Source organism: Oncorhynchus tshawytscha, linkage group LG23 (assembly GCF_018296145.1).
Source record: "Oncorhynchus tshawytscha isolate Ot180627B linkage group LG23, Otsh_v2.0, whole genome shotgun sequence".
Lineage (NCBI taxonomy): Eukaryota > Metazoa > Chordata > Actinopteri > Salmoniformes > Salmonidae > Oncorhynchus > Oncorhynchus tshawytscha.
This window is the reverse complement of record NC_056451.1, coordinates 2,469,232-2,491,113: the sequence shown is the minus strand read 5'-3', so window position 1 is coordinate 2,491,113 and position 21,882 is coordinate 2,469,232. Positions and strand designations below refer to the sequence as shown.

General features: G+C 44.1%; 1 protein-coding gene across 7 annotated transcripts in view; it reads left to right on the top strand.

Annotated features, from left to right (window-relative positions):
• The window catches only part of LOC112223155 (clathrin coat assembly protein AP180), a 73,051-nt gene that overhangs the window by 26,681 nt on the left and 24,488 nt on the right, over positions 1-21,882 (top strand). For all 7 annotated transcript variants that reach the window (XM_042304438.1, XM_042304443.1, XM_042304440.1 and 4 more), the window contains 7 exons: positions 4,449-4,591; positions 9,380-9,455; positions 9,692-9,794; positions 12,945-13,038; positions 13,896-14,007; positions 14,195-14,301; positions 14,414-14,455. In XM_042304438.1, coding sequence (XP_042160372.1) covers positions 4,449-4,591; positions 9,380-9,455; positions 9,692-9,794; positions 12,945-13,038; positions 13,896-14,007; positions 14,195-14,301; positions 14,414-14,455 — 677 coding nt within the window. The remainder of the gene's footprint in view (positions 1-4,448; positions 4,592-9,379; positions 9,456-9,691; positions 9,795-12,944; positions 13,039-13,895; positions 14,008-14,194; positions 14,302-14,413; positions 14,456-21,882) is intronic.

The following is a 21,882-nucleotide window of genomic DNA, read 5'->3' as shown; positions in this document are numbered from 1 at the left end:
ATGAAATGGGCCTGTTCGATTCAGAGTTTGGCACAAGGACATATGGCAGGGTGTTGTGGTATCGTTTTCACTGGCAGTGACCCGACACGATATCGGTCAATAGAACACACACACATGCACGCACACCCACGCACACACACACACACACACACACATGCACAGTATGGCAGTGTGATGATGATGCTGTCAGTGTGAGCGGCAGTATGGCAGTGTGATGATGATGCTGTCAGTGTGAGCGGCAGTATGGCAGTGTGATGATGATGCTGTCAGTGTGAGCGGCAGTATGGCAGTGTGATGATGATGCTGTCAGTGTGAGCGGCAGTATGGCAGTGTGATGATGATGCTGTCAGTGTGGGCGTGGGTGTTCTCTGTCTTGTCATGCATAATAGCAGCAGAGTGTGTGTGTGATTGCAATTTTCCAGTCAGCATTGCGGCTATTCGACTGACACACTGAGCCCTGGTGTAAGCGATGGAGAATGGATGATGGAGGATGGATGATGGATGATGGATGCATTTGAGGTAGAGTAGTAGTATCTTTGACGCTGACAGGTTTCTCTGCCTACTCCTCCCCCTCATTGCCTTTGTTCACGTACAGCACGAGGATGAGATTATGTCAGACCCATGATGTTCCTCTTCTGCTCGCTCTACTGCACGATGACGCCTCAGGGGGTGGGGCTTTATGAATATGGCAGAAGGGCTGTGTGTAGTATGTGCACTGTGTTTGTGTATGTTTAGTAGTAGAGATGCATTTCCCTAAGCTTGTGTGAATGAATAACCTTGCCTAAATCCTGAAAGCGCATACATCTTAGCTCAGCGGGCTAACATTGCCTTACTGTGCAGACACCCTGTCTGCGCTAGTCAGCTAGTTACACATGTCTGTGTGTGTGATAATGTGTGTGCGTGTGTGGGGTGTGTATATCTTTGTGTGTGCGTGTATATTTGTGTGTGTGTGTGTGTGTGTGTGTGTGTGTGTGTGTGTGTGTGTGTGTGTGCGAGGTACATACTAACTGAACTAAATGTGTGTATCTGAGTATGTGTTGTCTCTCTGCTGCAGAATGACGGGGCCATTGAGTAGTGTCTGGTGCAGTGGGGAGATGGGGATGTGACTATTACCGTAATCACTGCCAAGGCTGCTGCTATTACTGCCACCACTTTCCCAACTGGCACTGCAATTACTGCTGCCACTGCTCTTCCTCTATGGCTCCCTTCGGATAACATACTGCTCTGGTTGCTTCTTCCAAGGCGAATAATCTCATTTGTGGCTTTTTATGATGTTATCTCGAGAGCTCAGTGCCCACCCAGTGAATAGATTATGTTTTAAATTTTAGGCAGTGAAATGGTCCCATCCCATAATGTGGCATTAGTAGGATTTCAAGAAAATACAAGATTCAAGTTTTCACTAACACCCTTGTCACATTGACTGCTCCTCCTAATTCCAATATGACTAGGCTTTTTCAAATAGTGGTACACACAAGGGATTAAAGCAATTATATTTGATCCATGACAGGAATCTTTATGATCCCTCCTCCTTCCTGTGTTGGCTCCAGTAGTGTCACAAGGTGGTGATTCACCCTGTCTGTCTCATGCAGGTACACTACATGGAAGTAGTCCCTAATAACTAGGGCAGTGTTACTGCTGCTATGACAACATTGTCTAAGTGAATGCATGACTGTGTGTGCATACTAATGTGTTTGTATTTGCATAGTTTGAGTAGCTACTGTACATCCCTTGTGGGTCTATGCAACACGTATGGGACTTTGTGAGTAGGGGATATTTGTGAAATTGCTGTGTGCATAATTACATACACACACACACTCACACACTCACACACACACACACACTCTCTCTCTCTCTCTCTCTCTCTCTCTCTCTCTCTCTCTCTCTCTCTCTCTCTCTCTCTCTCTCTATCTCTCTCTCTCTCCTCTCTATATCTCTCTCCCTCTCTATATCTCTCTCTCTCTCTCTCTCTCTCTCTCTCTCTCTCTCTCTCTCTCTCTCTCTCTCTCTATATCTCTCTCTCTCTCTCTATATCTCTCTCATCTCTCTCAGTATGAATTATTGAAAGAGCAGGAGGGAGAGCTGTGCTGAGACAGTGAGTCAGGGCTGCTGTTTGCCCGGCTGAGGTTCCTGCTGCTCAGCATCTCAATCAGAATAGCTCAGCCCTGAGTCACATTTCTCCTTTCTCTCTCTCTATGCTCTCTTCCTCCTCTTTCCTCCTCTCTTCATCTGCTCTCTCCATTCGCTCTCTATCTCTCTGCTTTCTCTCTCTGCTCCCTCTCTTTTGTTTCTCTCTCTCCCTTCTCTCTCTCTAAATTTAATTGAAATGATCTCTCTCTACCTTCCTCTCTCTCCTCTCATATCTGTAGATCTCTGGTAATGTATTATTGTGGCCACTCTGGCCGTTATGTGGATCCTGCTGACCATAGTTGATGTCTATGTGAGAAAAAAACAGACTTCGTCATAGTCTATCTCTGGACTTGTTGTGCTCTGATATGTTGCTCTGGGAACAGCACTTGTTACTTCCTGTGCCCAGATAATGCAGAGGAAGCAGCAGGATTGGTCTAACAAGGCAATGGGATTAGCCACAATGGGAGACCCTCTTTGTTTGTCATTCAACTTCATCCTATCCAACCTGCACAGTTGTGAGTCTTCATCTGTGGTGGTTTGGTGAATGCCAAGGCTCTCTTGCTCAGCGGGGAAACACAGATTTGAGGCACCCGGGTGACTCAGCTTTGAACCACAATCGGTCACTGGCTTGTTTTGGGTCTCTGTGAGGAATCGAGGTGAAGTCACCATTGGTTAGCCCCTAAGAATTGCCCCCGACGTTATGCGTAGCCTTTGGCCCAGAGGTATCCATGGGTTTCTGTTTGTGTGTATGTGTCTGTTTGTTGGTGTATAGATGATCTGAGTCGGTGTTTTAAGTTGGTCATTGTGTGTATGCCCATGTGTTTTCTATGTCTGTTTGTGTGCGGCTCAGTGTGTGTATGTTGAGAGAGAAGGAAAGAGTGAAAGAGAGAGGCATATAAAGAGAGAGAAACAGAGGAGGTGAGAAACAGGCTGCTGACTCATCAATCCCTCAGGGATGATCTTTCTCACTCTGTGTGTGTGTGTTTTATGTGTGTGTGTGTGTGTAGGTGTGTAGGTGTGTAGGTGCATGCGCGTGTGTGTGCCTGCGTGCTTCAGTATGTGTAATACCTACATATTCGTATGTGTGTGGGTTAACGTATGTTGGTATACACACGCAAGAGGCACCCTACCTCACAGGGAGGGGACGTCCACACCATTCATGATACCATGACGCTAAAAGGCTGAAGGGAGACATCACTGTAACATGTCTGTGACAGAACCCTGGCCTTCAGAGCATCCCTCTCCTCTGTATTCATCTCTCTATCACTGCCTCCCCCCTTCTCTCTACCACGCCTTCCGTCCCGCCGTCTCCCTGCCTCATTGTGCACTATATAAATATATCCAACCTTCCTGTCCATCTCAATTGTGCCTCTAAATCTTTATTGAGTGCAGGAAGATCTTGTTACAACAAATCAAAATGACAAAAGTGTTTTGGACGTGGGTGGGCAGTATTGGTAATTTCGGGTGTGTAAAGTCAGAAAGGGGAAATGCAGTACCAGTCTCTCAGCTTGCTCTGTCTGTTGGCAGAGTGACAGAGATATTTTGTACTGTGTGTGCCTCACTTCTTCTCCCATGCAGGACTTGATAGCTATGACCTATTTTCTGTTCTCAGAGCGAGTTCCTCCCTCTTTCTGAGCCGCAAACTCACCTGCAATATCTCATATATCAGGTGTTTATATCAGTCATTTACATGAGGAATGTAACCGAAAACTACCAAGCGCGACTGACGAATCCTTACTATCCTGCCACAGTAAATAGATTTTCTCTGAGCACATGTTGGCTGATTTGTGTTGGTGAGGGGGAGGCAGAACAGCTTGAAATTTCCCACCCTGTCTGTCTGCTCAGATGGCACCACCACTCTCTCTGGCTCTCTGTCTCTCTAGCTCTGCCCTGAGTGATGCCTTTCTCTCACACTTGTAGGGAAATTCCTCTCTCTTCTCCTCACTCTGTGCCTGTGTCAATGTGACCCGGGTGATTAAAGGAAACTATTGACAAAAGGATGCTCTGTCTGTCTGTCAGTTCAGGACCAATGTAAGTATTTCCAGGAAGCAGAAGATCTGGACTAAAGCAATACAGCCGGAGGGGAAATACATAGTCAAAATGACAGAGATTACACTCAATGTAAAGTACTTGGGAGAGTTTGTAACCTATTTGTAGCCTTTGTAACCTGTCTTGTAGTGTGTAACCTCTGATTGTTGCTGTTCGCTCAGACCGGATCGAGGTACGAATTGACCAAGCCTGATTATGTATGGGGATTGTACATTACATGTATGGGAAAAATGTAATTAAGCACTGTATTTCTCTTCATTATTCTCCCTCAGACCTGATTGAGGCCACCAAGGAGTCTAATGTGAACATCCCACAGATGGCGGACACGTTGTTTGAGAGGGCCACCAATGCCAGCTGGGTGGTGGTGTTCAAGGCCCTGATCACTACGCATCACATGATGGTCTCTGGCAATGAGGTGAGTGAAAGCCAGCATCACCACTACTGTTCCTATGGGAGGGACTGTATTTAAAAGGGCTGAGATGTGATTGTCTCTTTTTTTTAATATACTTTGGTTGTATTGGACATGCTGAGTTTTTAGTTGGCCAACCCTCCTCCTGGAGAGGTACTGGGTGTGTAGGCTTTAGCTCTTTCCCTGCTTTGACATGTCATATTCAAGTAATCAGCTACTCTTTAAGACTTTGATTAGCTGAATCGGGTGTGTTAAAGAAGGGCTGGAGCACAAACCTGCATACCCAGTAGCTTTCTCTGCTCTGGCGGGTTTAAGGTTAGATGATAAGCCTGTTTGTCTGGATACACTTCCTAATATTGAGTTGCTCCCATTTTGCCCTCAGAACAGCCTCAATTCATTGGGGGCATGGACTTTACAAGGTCTCTAAAGCATTCCACAGGGATGCTGGCCCATGTTGACTCCAATGATTCTCACAGTTGTGTCAAATTGGCTGATAGTCAATCTCTAGTCCAAATAGCTCATTCCATCTCATCTCACAGATGCTCAATTGGAATGAGATCTGGTGACGGGGGGCAGGCCAATGCAGTAAGCTGAATTCACTGTCTCAGTCGTGGAACCATTCCTGGATACTCCTAGCCTTGTGGCATTGGGCGTGAATTATCCCACTGAAAAATGTCATTTGCAGATCTCAAAAATCTCTAATTGAAGTGGATTTAACAGGTGACATCAATAAGGGATCATAGCTTTCACCTGGATTCACCTGGTCAGGCTATGTCATGGAAAGAGCAGGTGTTCAGTCAGCCTTTTAGATATTCAGTAATTCCATCCTTCATCCTGACTTCCATTGTTATGTCACTGGGGTCAATCAGGGGTAACACAGTCAGATAAGCAGATGTTCTGTTTACTGCCTGTTTAGCCTGTCTAGTCTGTCTATGGCCACACTGAGATAATGGATGGAGGGGAGAGAGAGAGAGAAAGAGAGAGAGAGAGTAGGAGAGAGAGAGAGAGTAGGAGAGAGAGAGTAGGAGAGAGAGAGAGAGAGAGAGAGAGAGAGACTAAACATCAGCTCCATAGCTAACTTCCACAAAGCTGTGAACGAAATTAAAATTCACACATAAAATTCAACATACCAATTAGGATCTGGCTAAAAAATACTTGAATCAGTCATAGAGCCCATTGCCCTTTATGGTTGAGAGGTCTGGGGTCCGCTCACCAACCAAGATTTCACAAAATGGGACACCAAATTGAGACTCTGCATGCAGAATTCTGCAAAAATATCCTCCAAGTACAACGTAGAATGCCAAATCATGTATGCAGAGCAGAATTAGGCCGATAGCCACTAATTATCCAAATCCAGAAAAGAGACGTTAAATTCTACAACCACCTAAAATGAAGCGATTCCCAAACCTTCCATAACAAAGCCATCACCTACAGAGAGATGAACCTGGAGAAGAGTCCCCTAAGCAAGCTGGTCCTGGGCCTCTGTTCACAAACACAAACACACCCCACAGAACCATTTCTACATTGTTACAACACTGTATATATACACTGCTCAAAAAAATAAAGGGAACACTTAAACAACACAATGTAACTCCAAGTCAATCACACTTCTGTGAAATCAAACTGTCCACTTAGGAAGTAACGCTGATTGACAATAAATTTCACATGCTGTTGTGCAAATGGAATAGACAACAGGTGGAAATTATAGGCATTTAGCAAGACACCCCCAATAAAGGAGTGGTTCTGCAGGTGGGGACCACAGACCACTTCTCAAGTTCCTATGCTTCCTGGCTGATGTTTTGGTCACTTTTGAATGCTGGCGGTGCTTTCACTCTAGTGGTAGCATGAGACGGAGTCTACAACCCACACAAGTGGCTCAGGTAGTCCAGCTCATCCAGGATGGCACATCAATGCGAGATGTGGCAAGAAGGTTTGCTGTTTCTGTCAGCGTAGTGTCCAGAGCATGGAGGCACTACCAGGAGACAGGCCAGTACATCAGAAGACGTGGAGGAGGCCGTAGGAGGGCAACAACCCAGCAGCAGGACCGCTACCTCCTCCTTTGTGCAAGGAGGAGCAGGAGGAGCACTGCCAGAGCCTTGCAAAATGACCTCCAGCAGGCCACAAATGTGCATGTCTGCTCAAACGGTCAGAAACAGACTCCATGAGGGTGGTATGAGGGCCCGACGTCCACAGGTGGGGGTTGTGCTTACAGCCCAACACCGTGCAGGACGTTTGGCATTTGCCAGAGAACACCAAGATTGGCAAATTCGCCACTGGCGCCCTGTGCTCTTCACAGATGAAAGCAGGTTCACACATGTGACAGACGTGACAGTCTGGAGATGCCGTGAAGAACGTTCTGCTGCCTGCAACATCCTCCAGCATGACCGGTTTGGCAGTGGGTCAGTCATGGTGTGGGGTGGCATTTCTTTGGGGGGCCGCACAGCCCTCCATGTGCTCGCCAGAGGTAGCCTGACTGCCATTAGGTACTGAGATGAGATCCTCAGACCCCTTGTGAGACCATATGCTGGTGCGGTTGGCCCTGGGTTCCTCCTAATGCAAGACAATGCTAGACCTCATGTCTGGAGTGTGTCAGCAGTTCCTGCAAGAGGAAGGCATTGATGCTATGGACTGGCCCGCCCGTTCCCCAGACCTGAATCCAATTGAGCACATCTGGGACATCATGTCTCGCTCCATCCACCAACGCCACGTTGCACCACAGACTGTCCAGGAGTTGGCGGATGCTTTAGTCCAGGTCTGGGAGGAGATCCCTCAGGAGACCATCCGCCACCTCATCAGGAGCATGCCCAGGCGTTGTAGGGAGGTCATACAGGCACGTGGAGGCCACACACACTACTGAGCCTCATTTTGACTTGTTTAAAAGGACATTACATCAATGTTGGAACAGCCTGTAGTGTGGTTTTCCACTTTAATTTTGAGTGTGACTCCAAATCCAGACCACCATGGGTTGATAAATTTGATTTCCATTGATCATTTTTGTGTGATTTTGTTGTCAGCACATTCAACTATGTAAAGAAAAAAGTATTTTTCTTTAATAAGAATATTTCGTTAATTCAGATCTAGGATGTGTTATTTTAGTCTTCCCTTTATTTTTTTGAGCAGTGTACATAATATGACATTTGTAATGTCTTTATTCTTTTGAAACTTCTGTATGTGTAATGTTTACTGTTAATTTTTATTGTTAATTTCACTTTTGTATATTATCTACCTCACTTGCTTTGGCAATGTTAACACGATTCCATACCAATAAAGCCCCTTGAATTGAATTGAATTGAATTGAGAGAGAGTGAGAGAGAGAGAGGCAGATGCAGGGAGATCACAAAGAGCTGTATCATGTCGAGCAGACACACTGTGATAATGAAATTAAACTCAGTGTCTGTGGATCAGAAATCAATGAGGAAGAGGACATGTGCACTTCTGTTGCCATTGGTGACACAGGGTTACTGGCTTTTTGAACAGGTCTCTTCATTCATATACCCTTCCCCCCACCATTATTAATCTCATCACAGTGTGTGTGTGTGTGTGTGTGTGTGTATATATGTATGTGCGTGCATCTGTGTGCATGTTTGTGTGTGTGGGTGTGTATTTGACTGGCCAGTGAATTTACAGACCCTTAGCATACATTTTCCCAGAGCTGTATGTGTAGAGACAGATGTGTGGGGTTTAGCTCAACGTCTGCAGTGTGCCTGTTGGTATGAGACTGTACACTGTCTGAAAGAGGGAGGAGGAGAAGGCGTGTACTACAGTATGTTTTACACCAGATAGGTGCAGTGAAATGTGTTGCTTTATAGGGTCAGACATAGTAGTACAGCACCCCCAGAGCAAATGAGGGTTAAGTGCCTTGATCAAGGGCACCTCAGCCGATTTTTCACATAGTCAGCTTGGGTATTTGAACCAGCAACCTTTCAGTTACTGGTCCAATGCTCTAATCGCTAGGCTACCTGCCGGTCCCAGAGAGGACCTCTCATTTATTTCACCTCATTAAATTGGGCTTAAGAGTGTAAATTAAGAGTGTAAATGAAAACCCAGGTGTGTGAAACGTGCACATATCATGTGTATAGGTGTGTGTGTCTGTGTGTGCAGAGTATGATTTTCTTGTCATGTTTCACAATTCCTCCATAGAAGCCTATTTCCCATTAATGTATTATTGTTTAGTGGGTGATACATCGTGTATTTGAGCTGAAGCATTCTCATTCTCACCCTCCCACTCAGGCGCTGTTTTCTCTGATGTTGGCTCTCTGTAATCAATTAAGCTGCAGCACGATCATATCAAGCTTTTCACATGAGTTCCAGTTCCTCCTCAACACAATTATGTGTTTATAATATGAAACAGCTCCTCTGAAATTTACATCGAATCCATTTCCTTTTGTGACTCATTCAATCCTTTGAAGGTAATTATCTTTTGAAGGCAGTTGTGTGTTTGTGTGCGAGTGTTTGTGTGTGTTTTAATATGTGTATGTGTTTTAATACCTGCCAAAATGTCTGGTTCTTTAGCATAACAGACTCAATCATTTGTATTGATCATGTCTCCTCTGACTGGTGAGTATTGTGTCTCTCTCTCTCTCTCTCTCTCTCTCCTCTCTCTCTCTCTCTCTCTCTCTCCCTCTCTCTCTCTCTCTCTCTCTCTCTCTCCCCATCTCTCTCTCTCTCTCTCCCCTTCTCTCTCTCTCTCTCTCTCTCTCTCTCTCTCTCTCTCCATCTCTCTCTCTCTCTCTCCATCTCTCTCTCTCTCTCTCTCTCTCTCTCTCTCTCTCTCTCTCTCTCTCTCTTCCTCAGAGGTTCCTCCAGTTCCTTGCCTCCAGGAACACCCTCTTCAACCTCAGTAACTTTCTGGACAAAACTGGCTCCCATGGTGAGTTAACACTTGCTCCGGCAGCCCCTTCCCTCAATGGGTTTACCAAACAACCAGCTCTGATGTCGAGTCAAGCTGTCACCCAGTGTGATCAGTGTAAAAACTGTGTCCATGGTAATTAATATGGGCTCCCATGGCCATGTAAACTGGTTTCTCGGGTGATGGAAATGGTACTCTGTGAGGTGTTGTTTCTATGGAGACGTGGAGGTGACATTGGCCTGTTGTTCCTCCCCCAGGCTACGACATGTCCACGTTTATCAGACGCTACAGCCGGTACCTCAACGAGAAGGCGTTCGCCTACAGACAGATGTCCTTCGACTTTGGCAGAGTGAAGAAGGGGTGTGTTGTCTCTCAATAACTCTGTCTATCCTCTCCATCAGTGCTGCTCTTCTCTTTATGGCTTTTTTAAAAGGACAATCAAGCTTCAAATAGAGCAAAACACACAGTCTAGCTGCAATATACAAGATATATTTTGACCCCTCACCCTCCCACCCCCTCAGAATCATATATACCGAACAAAAATTTAAAAACGCAAGATGTAAAGTGTTGGTCCCCTGTTTCATGAGGTGAAATAAAATATTCCAAGGAATGTTCCATATGCATAAAAAACATATTTCTCTCAAATTTTGTTCACAAATTTGTTTACATGCCTGTTAGTCAGCATTTCTCCTTTGCCAAATAATACATCCACCTGACAGTTGTGGCATATCAAGAAGCTGATTAAACAGGATGATCCTTACACAGGTGCACCATGTGCTGGGGACAATAAAAGGCCACTCTAAAATGTGCAGTTTTGTCACACAACACAATGCCACATATGTCTCAAGTTTTGAGGGAGTGTGCAATTGGCATGCTGACTGCAGGAATGTCCAACAGAGCTATCGCCAGAACTGAATGTTAATTCCTCTACCATAAGCCGCCTCCAACGTCGTTTTAGAGAATTCGACAGTACGTCAAACCCGCCTCACAACCACAAACCACGTGTAACCTGGCCAGTCCAGGACCCCCACATCCGGCTTCTTCACTTGCAGGATTGTCTGAGACCAGCCACCCAGACAGGATGAAACTGAGGAGTAGTTCTGTCTGTAATAAAACCCTTTTTGGGGGGAAAACTCATTCTGATTGGCTGGGCCTGGCTCCACAGTGGGTGGGCCTTGCTCCAAAGTGCCCTCCTAGGCCCACCCATGGCTGCGCTCCTGCCCAGTCACATGAAATCCATAGATTAGGGCCTAATGAATTTATTTCAATTGAGTGATTTCCTTAAATCAAATCAAATCAAATTTTATTGGTCACATACACATGAATAGCAGATGTTAATGCGAGTGTAGCGAAATGCTTGTGCTTCTTTCTAGTTCCGACCATGCAGTAAAATCTAACAAGTAATCTTACAAATTCACAACAACTACATTATACACACAAATACACACAAATGTAAAGGGATGAAAAATAATATGTACATGTAAATATATGGATGAGCAAAGTTTTCTTTTTGTAATCCGTGATTGACTGTAGACCCTGCCACATATGCCTCGTGTTTGAGCCGTTGAATTGCGACTCTACTTTGTCTCTGTACTGATGCTTTGCTTGTTTGATTGCCTTGCGGAGGGAATAGCTGCACTGTTTCTATTCGGTCGTGTTTCCAGTTGCCTTGTCATGACTAAAAGCGTTGGTTCGCGCTTTCAGATTCGCGCAAATGCTGCCATCAATCCACAGTTTCTGGTTAGGGAAGGTTTTAATGGTCACAGAGGGAACGACATCTCCAATGCACTTGCTAATAAACTCGCTCACCGAGTCAGCGTATACGTCAATGTTATTGTCTGAGGCTATCCGGAACATATCCCAGTCCACATGATCGAAGCAATCTTGAAGGGTGGAATCCGATTGGTCAGACTAATGTTGTATTGACCTGAGCACGGGCGTTTCCTGTTTTAGTTTCTACACGGCTGTGGCTATAATCAAAGAGAATTCTCTTGGAAGATAATGCGTTAGCATTTCATTGTAAGGAATTTTAGGTTGGGTGAACTGTAACTCAGTAAAATAGTTGCAAATGTTGCGTTTATATTTTTGTTCAGTATAAAAACATAGAAATAGATTTATATTCTATTTCTCATAGACAACACTTGGCAGAATCACAGCCACCTGACCTGTCTGTCAGTCTCAGGGGTCAGTAGGTGGGAGTGATTCATCTTAAAGCCAGTCTGTTTGGTCTGTTTCACAAGCGTTCCCAGAAGTATCGCGATGCTGTGCCTCTGGGTTTAGAAACTCTGTGATTGCACTGTGGGTGAGGGCAGAGTGAGTGGGCTGTCCATGCCTGTGCCTGTACAGAAACAGACAGATGAATATAGACTACACAGTCTGAATACAGACAGTGAGCTATTACTTAGGCTCCTGTCCAGACTGTTGCGTTTTGCTGGCAGAAACAAGGTCCCACAGCACAGTCTGTGCCAGCAATGCGACAAACAGACAGAACAGTCAGGTGTGCAGATAGAGCTCTGACCTAGTGTCTCATGTCATGTGTCTTACCTAAAGGAGCTAAGAAGCTGGATCCGTCTAAAGCTGTTGCTGTCTTAGTGTTGCATCACAAGGCCTTGGCAGATCTCTAGTGATAATATAATTACAAATGCCACTTATCAGAAGCCTTCAAAGCCACTAACAATACAGGGAGTGAGTCTTTAGTATGTGCATGTGATCCCTGCAAGAATTGAATAATATATGCCATTTAGCCAAGGCAATTTACGGTATATTCATGCATCCATCCATATGGGTGGTCCTGGGAATCAAACCCATAATCCTGGCGTTGCACGCACCATGCTCTACCAACTGAGCCATACAGGACCACAGGACACTCCCTTTGTTTTGCTAGCGCCTGTCTACAGTACTTGCTTATAGATTCAATGTCCCAGAGGTCTATATGTTATTTATCCCAATGTAGAGAGTATTAAGTTGTTTCCTCTCATCTCATATTGCTGGGAAAAGAAATGGCGGCACATTATTGTATGGATCTTACACCTATGTGTTCGTCAATAAACCTTCATTAGGGTTTAACTCATCATACTGTATCAAGAAAGATGTTTTGTATTGATCTGCTAATGGGAAATTTGACTACACCAGATAATACAAACAAGTACCAATACACCCAGCACAGAAACAACAATGAAAATATAGACAACGTTAAAAAAAAATCACATCATCAACACAAACAACTGGATTAAAAACTCTCCACAATATTTTTTTAATGGACCTCAAACCAACATTCAGGCTTTTCTCATACTCATACTGTACCATGTCGTTGCTCCTGTGTCCTCTGTCTGTCTGTCTGTCTGTCTGTCTGTCTGTCTGTCTGTCTGTCTGTCTGTCTGTCTGTCTGTCTGTCTGTCTGTCTGTCTGTCTGTCTGTCTGTCTGTCTGTCTGTCTGTCTGTCTGTCTGTCTGTCTGTCTGTCTGTCTGTCTGTCTGTCTGTCTGTCTGTCTGTCTGTCTGTCTGTCTCAGAGCTGAGGGGGTGATGAGGACGATGCCCGTAGAGAAGCTGTTGAAAGGAATGCCCACTCTGCAGAGCCAGATAGACGCCCTGCTGGAGTTTGATGTGAGTATGATGATGAGAAAGATTTTTGTATCTGTTAGTAAGGGCATTTTTGTTTTTGCCTTTTTTTTGTCACATTATATTTATTGTGATTGTTAGGCCACCTTCTGTTATGTCCCATGCCTAAACATTATCCTAAACCAGAGCTCTCCAACCCTGTTCCTGGAGAGCTGCCCTCCTGTAGGTTTTGGCTCCGACCCCAGTTGTAACTAACCTTGTTTCAGCTTATCAACCAGCTAATTATTAGAGTCAGGTGTGCTAGATTAGGGTTTGAGCGAAAACCTACAGAACGATAGCTCTCCAGGAACAGGGTTGGGGAGCGCTGACCTAAACTACCTGGCAACTCAACCCAGATAGTAGTGGTGTAAAGTACTTAAATAAAAATACTTCTAAATACTACTTTAGTAGTACTTTTACATTTACTCTTCTTATTTCCTAAAGAAAATAATATACTTTTTACTCCATACGTTTTCCCTGACACTCAAAAGTACATTTGGAATGCTTAGCAGCACAGGAAAATGGTCCAATTCATGCACTTATCAGGAGAACATCCCTGCTCATCCCTACTGTCTCTGATCTGGCAGACTCATTAAACACACATGCTTACTTTTTAAATTATGTTGGAGTGTAGTCCTGGCTATCCATACATTTAAAAAACAAGACAATGGTATATTTAAAACCAAATACTTTAAAACTATTACTCAAATATTTTTTACTGGGGGACTTTCACTTTTACTAGAGTCATTTCCTATTAAGGTTTCTTTGCTTTTACGCAAGTTTGACAATTGGGTACTTTATCCGCATATTAACTCAAATCTCCCATCCTCAGTGTGATCTAATCTCACCTTGTTTATCTATAGGTCCATCCCAATGAACTGACCAATGGGGTGATCAATGCGTGCTTCCTCCTGATGTTCAAAGACCTGATCAAGTTATATGCCTGCTACAATGACGGGATCATCAATGTATTAGGCAAGGCTCGACCGTTTTCTTCTACTTCCTGGGACAATAATCATGTCTTTTTATATTTGATGAATATTACAGGTTTAATTTTATTCAAGACATGGAAATAGATGTGGTCCTGTTCATTTGATGTAATAGTAATGTCTCAATGGTTCTTGTGTAACAATAAACATGTTCATCCCCTTTTTCCTCACAGAGAAATTTTTCCAGATGAAGAGAGGACAGTGCAAAGACGGGCTGGAGATCTACAAGAGATTCTTGACACGGATGACCAGGGTTTCTGAGGTCTTCAAAATTGCTGAGGTAAAAGACAAACCCAACAATACACTTTACTGTTTAAAAGTTCAATCCACAGCCAGTATGACAAGCATGGTATATGGAGGCTCAGCTGAAATGTCGACATCTTTTTTTACAGACCATAGGAATTGACAAAAATGATATCCCGGAGCTCACTCAGGTAAGTCCTGTTTGACCTTTTAAGCCTAATTTCCCAAATTTTCACTGGGATGATACACTTTCTCCTAATCTACTAACATTGTATTCACATTGTACTTACATTGTACCAGCATTGCATCTCAGTGTTATGGTTTTCTTTAACCTGGGGTAGCATGCGTTTTGGACATAGCCCACAACTTAGAAATCTCTTCTCTATCAGCATTGACCAATCAGAATATTGGTCCTTTTTTTGGACAAGCAGCCCTGACCAATCACAGTCATGTACAGAGTTGACAGGTCATTGTCTACCTGACCAATGGTGAGCTTTTCATAGAATTGGGGCGTATCCCTTTGATCCGTTCTGTCCTCCATGAGCTGTGCTTCCCCTGGGATTGACAGCCACTCTGCCCCCTCTCTTCTTACTTCCAGAGGTACAGCTTGATCTTACAGGCTGAGAGTGTGAGTAGTGTGTCGTACATACAGCTTGCCTTTGGGTCATGGCTAGAAGGGATGCAGCTTTTGTCAAATTGACGTCAAAAGTAGATTTTTGTTGTTGTTGCTAAACCTAACCCTAACCCTTTTCCTAACCTTAACCTAATTATCCTAGCCTGCTGCGTAAGTTCTCCTAACCTTCTACAAAAAGTCAAATCTGACAAAAGCTGAATGCCGTCTAGTCAAAACCTCGCTTTTGGGGAGCAAAGCAGCCTATAGGAAATTGAATAACAACACTGAACTCTCTTGAATCCATTGTACTGCAAATACAGCAGATACTCTTGGATGAAGTTGGATGTCAACAGCCTGATCTCATAGACTAGACATAACATAGTAAATGTAAATCCAGGACACCCAAAATATGTATCATATGTTACGTTTCGTATGATTAAATAAGGCAAAAATGAAAATACAGTGGTTGGTCGGTCGGGTACGTCGGTCAGGTGGGTGGGTGGATGTATAATGTGAATGTGTAGCAACCCAAAGGTTGCGCATTTGAATCTCATCACGGACAACTTTATAATGTTAGCTAATTAGCAACTTTGCAACTCATTACTACGTTTGAGCTACTTTGCAACTACATAGCATGTTAGCTAACCCTTCCGCTTTAACATAACTTTTAACCCTAACCCCTAACTTCTAGCCTAACTAACATTAGTAACCTAGCTAAAGTTAGCATTAGCCACTAGCCACCTAGCTAACATTAGCCACAACTAATTGGAGTTCGTAACATATCATCCATTTTGCAAATTTGTGACATATTGTACGAATTGCAATTCGTAACATATTCTACACATTTAAATTCGTATCATATACAAAATGTAATTTGTAACATATCATATATGAAATGGATGACAGACATCCATACATACCATATGAAACGTAACATACCATACTAATTGGAGTGTCCCGGATTTACATTTACTATGTTACGTCTAACTATGAGTCCAGGTTGATGTGATTGAGGAAACAGATTGGAGAGGTCGCAATACTTAGCTATTTCGCTAATAGCTGAAATCTGAGCAAACATTGGTTTTAGCTCAACAATTGTATCGTAATTCACCAGAATGTCACTATAGAGTTTCCATAATGTCAAAATGACCTGAGATGGTATTTGAAATCCCATGGGCAGTATAAATCCCTCAAGTAAGGAGAAGATGGCGCCGACGGAGATGGCAGCATCGCGACTAGCTCTTAGAAAACTTTGCAGTATTTTGTTTTTTGATGTACTATTTTTTACATTATTAGCACAGGAAATGTTTTGTGCCATGACATACAGCCGGGAACAACTATTGGATATTAGAGCGGGAGTACCTCACCAGAACTACCAGCATTACAACAAGGAATATGACTTCTCCGGAGCAGATCTTTTGTTCACTCTTCCCAGAGCAATTGAACTTATTCCAGAGGCCGAACCAAAACATCACCGGCGGAGGAGAGGCACTCGAGGCGGCCTGCTGGTTCGACATAGGAGGCTCGCACACCACCCACCGCTTTTGAGTATATTACTCGATAATTTTCCGTCTTTGGATAGCAAAGTTGATGAGCTTAGAGCAAGGATTTCTTTCCAGAGAGACGTCAGGGCCTGTAACATACTTTGTTTCACGGAAACATGGCTCACTCGGGATACTCTGTCAGAGTCGGTAAAGCCAGCAGGATTCTCAGTACATCGCGCAGACAGAAATAAATATCTCTCCTGAAAGCAGAAGGGCAGAGGGGTTTGTTTCATGATTAACAACTCATGGTGTAATTCTAGAAACATACAGGAACTCAAGTCATTTTGTTCACCCGACCTAGAATACCTTATATCTCCCAAGGGAATTCTCCTCCGCCATCGCCACAGCCGTTTACATCCCACATCAAGCCGAAATCTCGACAGCCCTCAAAAAACTTCACTGGACTTTAGGCAAACTGGAAGCCACATATCCTGAGGCTGCATTTATTGTAGCTGGGGATTTTAACAAAGCAAATCTGAGGAGTAGGCTGCCAAAGTTCTATCAACATATTGACTGTCCTGCTCGTGCTACTAAGACTCTCGACCATTGCTATTCAAACTTCCGGAATGCTTACAAGGCCCACCCCCGCTGCCCTTTTGGCAAATCTGACCACGACTCTATCTTGCTCCTCCCATCCTATAGGCAGAAACTCAAACAGGAAGTGCCCATGCTTCGTACTATTCAACGCTGGTCTGACTAATCGGAACCCCTGCCTTTTGATAATGTGGACTGGGATATGTTCCAGGTAGTTTGCAAAAATAATCTAGATGCATACACAGACACGGTGACTGAGTTCATAAGGAAGTGTATAGGAGATGTAGTACCCACTGTGACTATTAAAACTTACCCTAACAAGAAACCATGGATAGATGGTAGCATTCACGTGAAACTGAAACCATGGAAACCATGGAAAGACGACTGGTAATATGTCAGAATATAAACGGTGTAGTTATTTACTCCCCAAGACAATCAAACAAGCTAAACGTCAGTATAGAAATAAAGTGGAGTCAAAATTCAACAGCTCAGACACGAGCCGTATGTGGCAGGGACTACAGACAATCACGGACTACAAAAGGAAAACCAGCCACGTCGCTGAGAGCGACGTCTTGCTTCCTGACAGGCTAAACACATTCTTCACACGCTTTGAGGATAACACAGTGCCACCGACGCGGCCCACTACCAAGGACTGTGGGCTCTCCTTCTCCGTGGCCGACATGAGTAAAGCGTTTAAACGTGTTAACCCTCGCAAGGCTGAAGGCCCAGACGGCATCCCTAGCTGTGTTCTCAGAGCGTGCACAGACCAGCTGACTGGTGTGTTTACGGGCATATTCAATGTCTCCCTATCTCCCTATCTGTGCACACATGCTTCAAGATGGCCACCATTGTTCCTGTACCCAAGAAGGCAAAGGTAACTGAACTTAATGACTATCGCCCCGTAGCACTCACCTCTGTCATCATGAAGTGCTTTGAGAGACTAGTCAAGGATCATATCACCTCTACCTTACCTGCCACCGTAGACCCACTTCAATCTGCTTACCGCCCCAATAGATCCACAGATGATGCAATCGCCATCACTCTGCACACTGCCCTATCCCATTTGGACAAGAGGAATACCTATTGAAGAATACTGTTTATTGACTATAGCTCAGCATTCATCACCATAGTACCCTCCAAGCTTATCATTAAGCTCGAGGCCCTCTGTCTGAACCCCGCCCCGTGCAACTTTGTCCTGGACTTCCTGACGAGCCGCCCCCAGGTGGTGAAGATAGGAAACATCGCCTCCACTCTGCTGATCCTCAACACTGGGTCCCCACAAGGGTGCATGCTCAGCCCCCTCCTGTACTCCCTGTTCACCCATGACTATGTGCCCAAGCACACCTCCAACTCAATCATCAAGTTTGCAGACGACACAACAGTAGTAGGCTTGATTACCAGTGATGACGAGACAGCCTACGGGGAGGAGGTGAAGGCTCTGGGAGTGTGGTGGCTAGAAAACAACCTCTCACTCAATGTCAACAAAACAAAGGAGATGATCGTAGACGTCAGGCAACAGCAGAGGGTGCACCCCCCTATCTACATCAACGGGACTGCAGTGGAGAAGGTGGAAAGCTTAAAAGTTCCTTGGGGTACACATCACTGACAAGCTAAAATGGACCACCCAAACAGACAGTGTGGTGATGAAGGCGCAACGGAGCATCTTCAATCTCAGGCGGCTAAAGAAATTTGGCTTGACACCTAAAACCCTCACACATTTTTACAGATGCACAATTTAAAGCATCCTGTCGGGCTGTATCACCGCCTGGTGCGGCAACTGCACCGCCCGCAACCGCAAGGCTCTCCAGAGGGTAGTTCAGTCTGTCCAATGCATTACCGGGGGCAAACTACCCATCCTCCAGGACACCTACAGCACCTGATGTCACAGGAAGACCAAAAAGATAATCAAAAACATCAACCACCCAAGCCACTGCCTGTTCACCCTGCTATCATCCAGAAGGCGTGGTCAGTACAGGTGCATCAAAGCTGGGACCGAGAGACTGAAAAACAGCTTCTATCTCAAGGCCATCAGACTGTTAAACAGCCATCACTAGCACATTAGAGGCTGCTGCCTATATGCATAGACTAGGAATCACTGGCCACTTTAAGGAATGGACGCTTGTCACTTTAATAATATTTACATATCTGGCATTACTCATCTCATATGTATATACTGTTTTCTATACTATTCTACAGTATCTTAGTCACTTAATGTTTACATATCTGGCATTTCTCATCTCATATGTATATATTGTTTTCTATACTATTCTACGGTATCTCATTCACTTATTAATGTTTACATATCTTGCATTACTCATCTCATATGTATGTACTGTTTTCTATGCTATTCTACTGTATCTTAGTCCGTTCCGCTCTGACATCACTGGTCCATATGTATATAGTCTTAATTCATTCCTACTTAGATTTGTGTGTATTGGTATATGTTGCGTAATTTGATTGATATTTCTTGTTAGATATTACTGCACTGTCGGAGCTAGAAGAACAAGCATTTCGCTACACCCGCAATAACATCTGCTAATCACGTTTATGTGACCAATCAAATTTGATTTGATTCGTAGCTCACTATGTGTCCCAACCACTCCCTAACCCTTCCTTTTGGCCCTATAAAGCTTTAATGTTTGCATATCTGAAGCTCAACCCCCACACTGCTTTTACCTTTTCAGACCCGTCAGCTCTCCAAACATCGAAGGGGTTGAGGCCAAGGGGAAGGGGTACATTCTCCCTCATCAACATTATGTAAAAAAAATCACAGCCTTGGGCAGATGCAGATCTGCAGGGGGTTTGACCACACTAACATGCATGATTGGTTGGACTACTAGCCAACCCGAGAGGGTGGTGGGATTTGAAATGGGGGGTTGGGCTTACTGTCATGTCATGGTATTACTCTAAAGAGGAGCTGGTTAAAGCATGGTAATGATACATTGAATCATGACTGTGAGTTTGGGGGAGTTGTTGAGCATGGATTAGGGTTGAAAGAGCTGTGTGTGTGGTTGGATTAGCAGATTAACTAGCAGATTGACTGGTTAGCCTTATGTCACAGTTTGGACATTCTGGTTGCTCCTTATTGTGTAGAGAGATACCTGTCATATTCCTTGCACTATTACTATTACTAGTTGTTTATAAACTGTCAAATGAAATGACTGGCTCATAGAACAATCTATGTGTCTCCATGTATGTTTGTATGCATGTGGTGGAGAGGCAAACTAGAAAGCCTACATAGACTGTGTCTAGACTTGGCTCCTTCTTAGGCAGTAACCTTTAAGGCTCTTTCTTATGCAGTATCGTTTTAGGGATGCTGTCCTGGCCTAGAGGTGTGACCGATTAGACTCCAAGTGCCAGTGCTTAGGCAGCTGAGACAAGGGACGCTCCACAATAAGTTCTACTGAATTCTCTGTCCCATGAGTCACCATTTGGGCAGCTAAGCGACCTGGTGATTTAGCGGTAGCTATTCGAGATCGAATAAGAAAGCCATAGAATTAGTTGAGCGAAATGAAAACAAATCATGTCGTTTCACCGGATGTTATATATTTCTCTTATTACTTGGATTTACCTGAAATCCATAAGCGTGTGTATTGTATTATTCTCTGTTGTAAGGAAACAGCAGGCTCTTATCTATGACAGATAGACCGATATGTCAATTCCAGGTGGATCTTGATGATCCCACAGTGCTGTAGGGAATACAAAAGCATTGGAACGGCGTGAAGCAGGGAAATAACATATTTGCACCCGTCTACGATGTTTGTGGCTGTGCATTGTCTGTAATAGCATCTAAACAGATTTTGTTAGCGTCTAATCATCAGATCTCTTAACCCCTCTTTGGAGTGCATCATGACATATATACATGCACATTATACGCGTACTGTAGGCTGAACAGAATCTAGGAGATTCTAGGAGAAAACTGTTCCAATTCATATAGTCGTTATTTTCCTTTGATTGCTCAGTGAAGATGCTTAGAAAGTCATTACAGCGATATCACTGCCAACAGTGTAGAGCAGACCCTCCCTAAATGTACCTAAATGTTCCCTGAACAGCTTGAGACACCTGTTTAATACAAGGACCCCTGTGGGTCCGTACGTGGCCTGATTGGCCTCTGGAAGTGATGGAACTGTTACCCCTCTTCTGGAAGCTCTGTGACAGTCAATCACACACCTGGGTTGTTTTCAATAGGCACGAAATGAAAAAAAAACTGTCCAAAACTAAGTTAAATTGGGAGGTGTTATCTGAATGTGTCTGATGAGAAACGCTGGTTTTTCGTTGTTTTGCTACGGTGTGACCTAATAAAAATAGAGAGGTCAGAGTAGACACACTACTACTGGTACTTAGTTCTGAAATGGGCCGTTCCTCTTTCATATTGAAAAGGCCTCCGAGGCCTCTTTACATTTCAGGCACAATTACCTAGAATACCAAGACATTTATTGGGTTATCAGAGGAAGTAGACCAAGGTAAATGGGCAGGAAAACAATAGTGATTTACGAGGGAAGTGTGTGACATTTGGCTGGCCCATTTAGCTGTGACAGCGTACACGTGGCTTGCTAGATGCTAACTGCTTAGCCTATCAGGTGTACTGCCATCTGTGGCTGTGCAGCATGTTTTGCTATGATGTGTTTACAGTCTGTCTGTAAGTTTGAGAATGCAGTATAACTGCATTGATGGAAGCGTTGTTCTTTAACATACTCATGACTAGTTTACTACATTTAAGTTATGAATGGACTGAACTGCTTTGTGAAAGACATTTTGAAGTGGCACACAATTAGCATTGTTTTCCGATTGTAGGAATTGGAATTGCCCCATTGCCCCAATGTGATCATTGTATATGTCCCGTTAGTCCCGATGTGATAATTCTGTGTCCACTGTTAGGCCCAGTGTACCCTGTTAGCTCCAATGTGATAATTCTGTGTCCACTGTT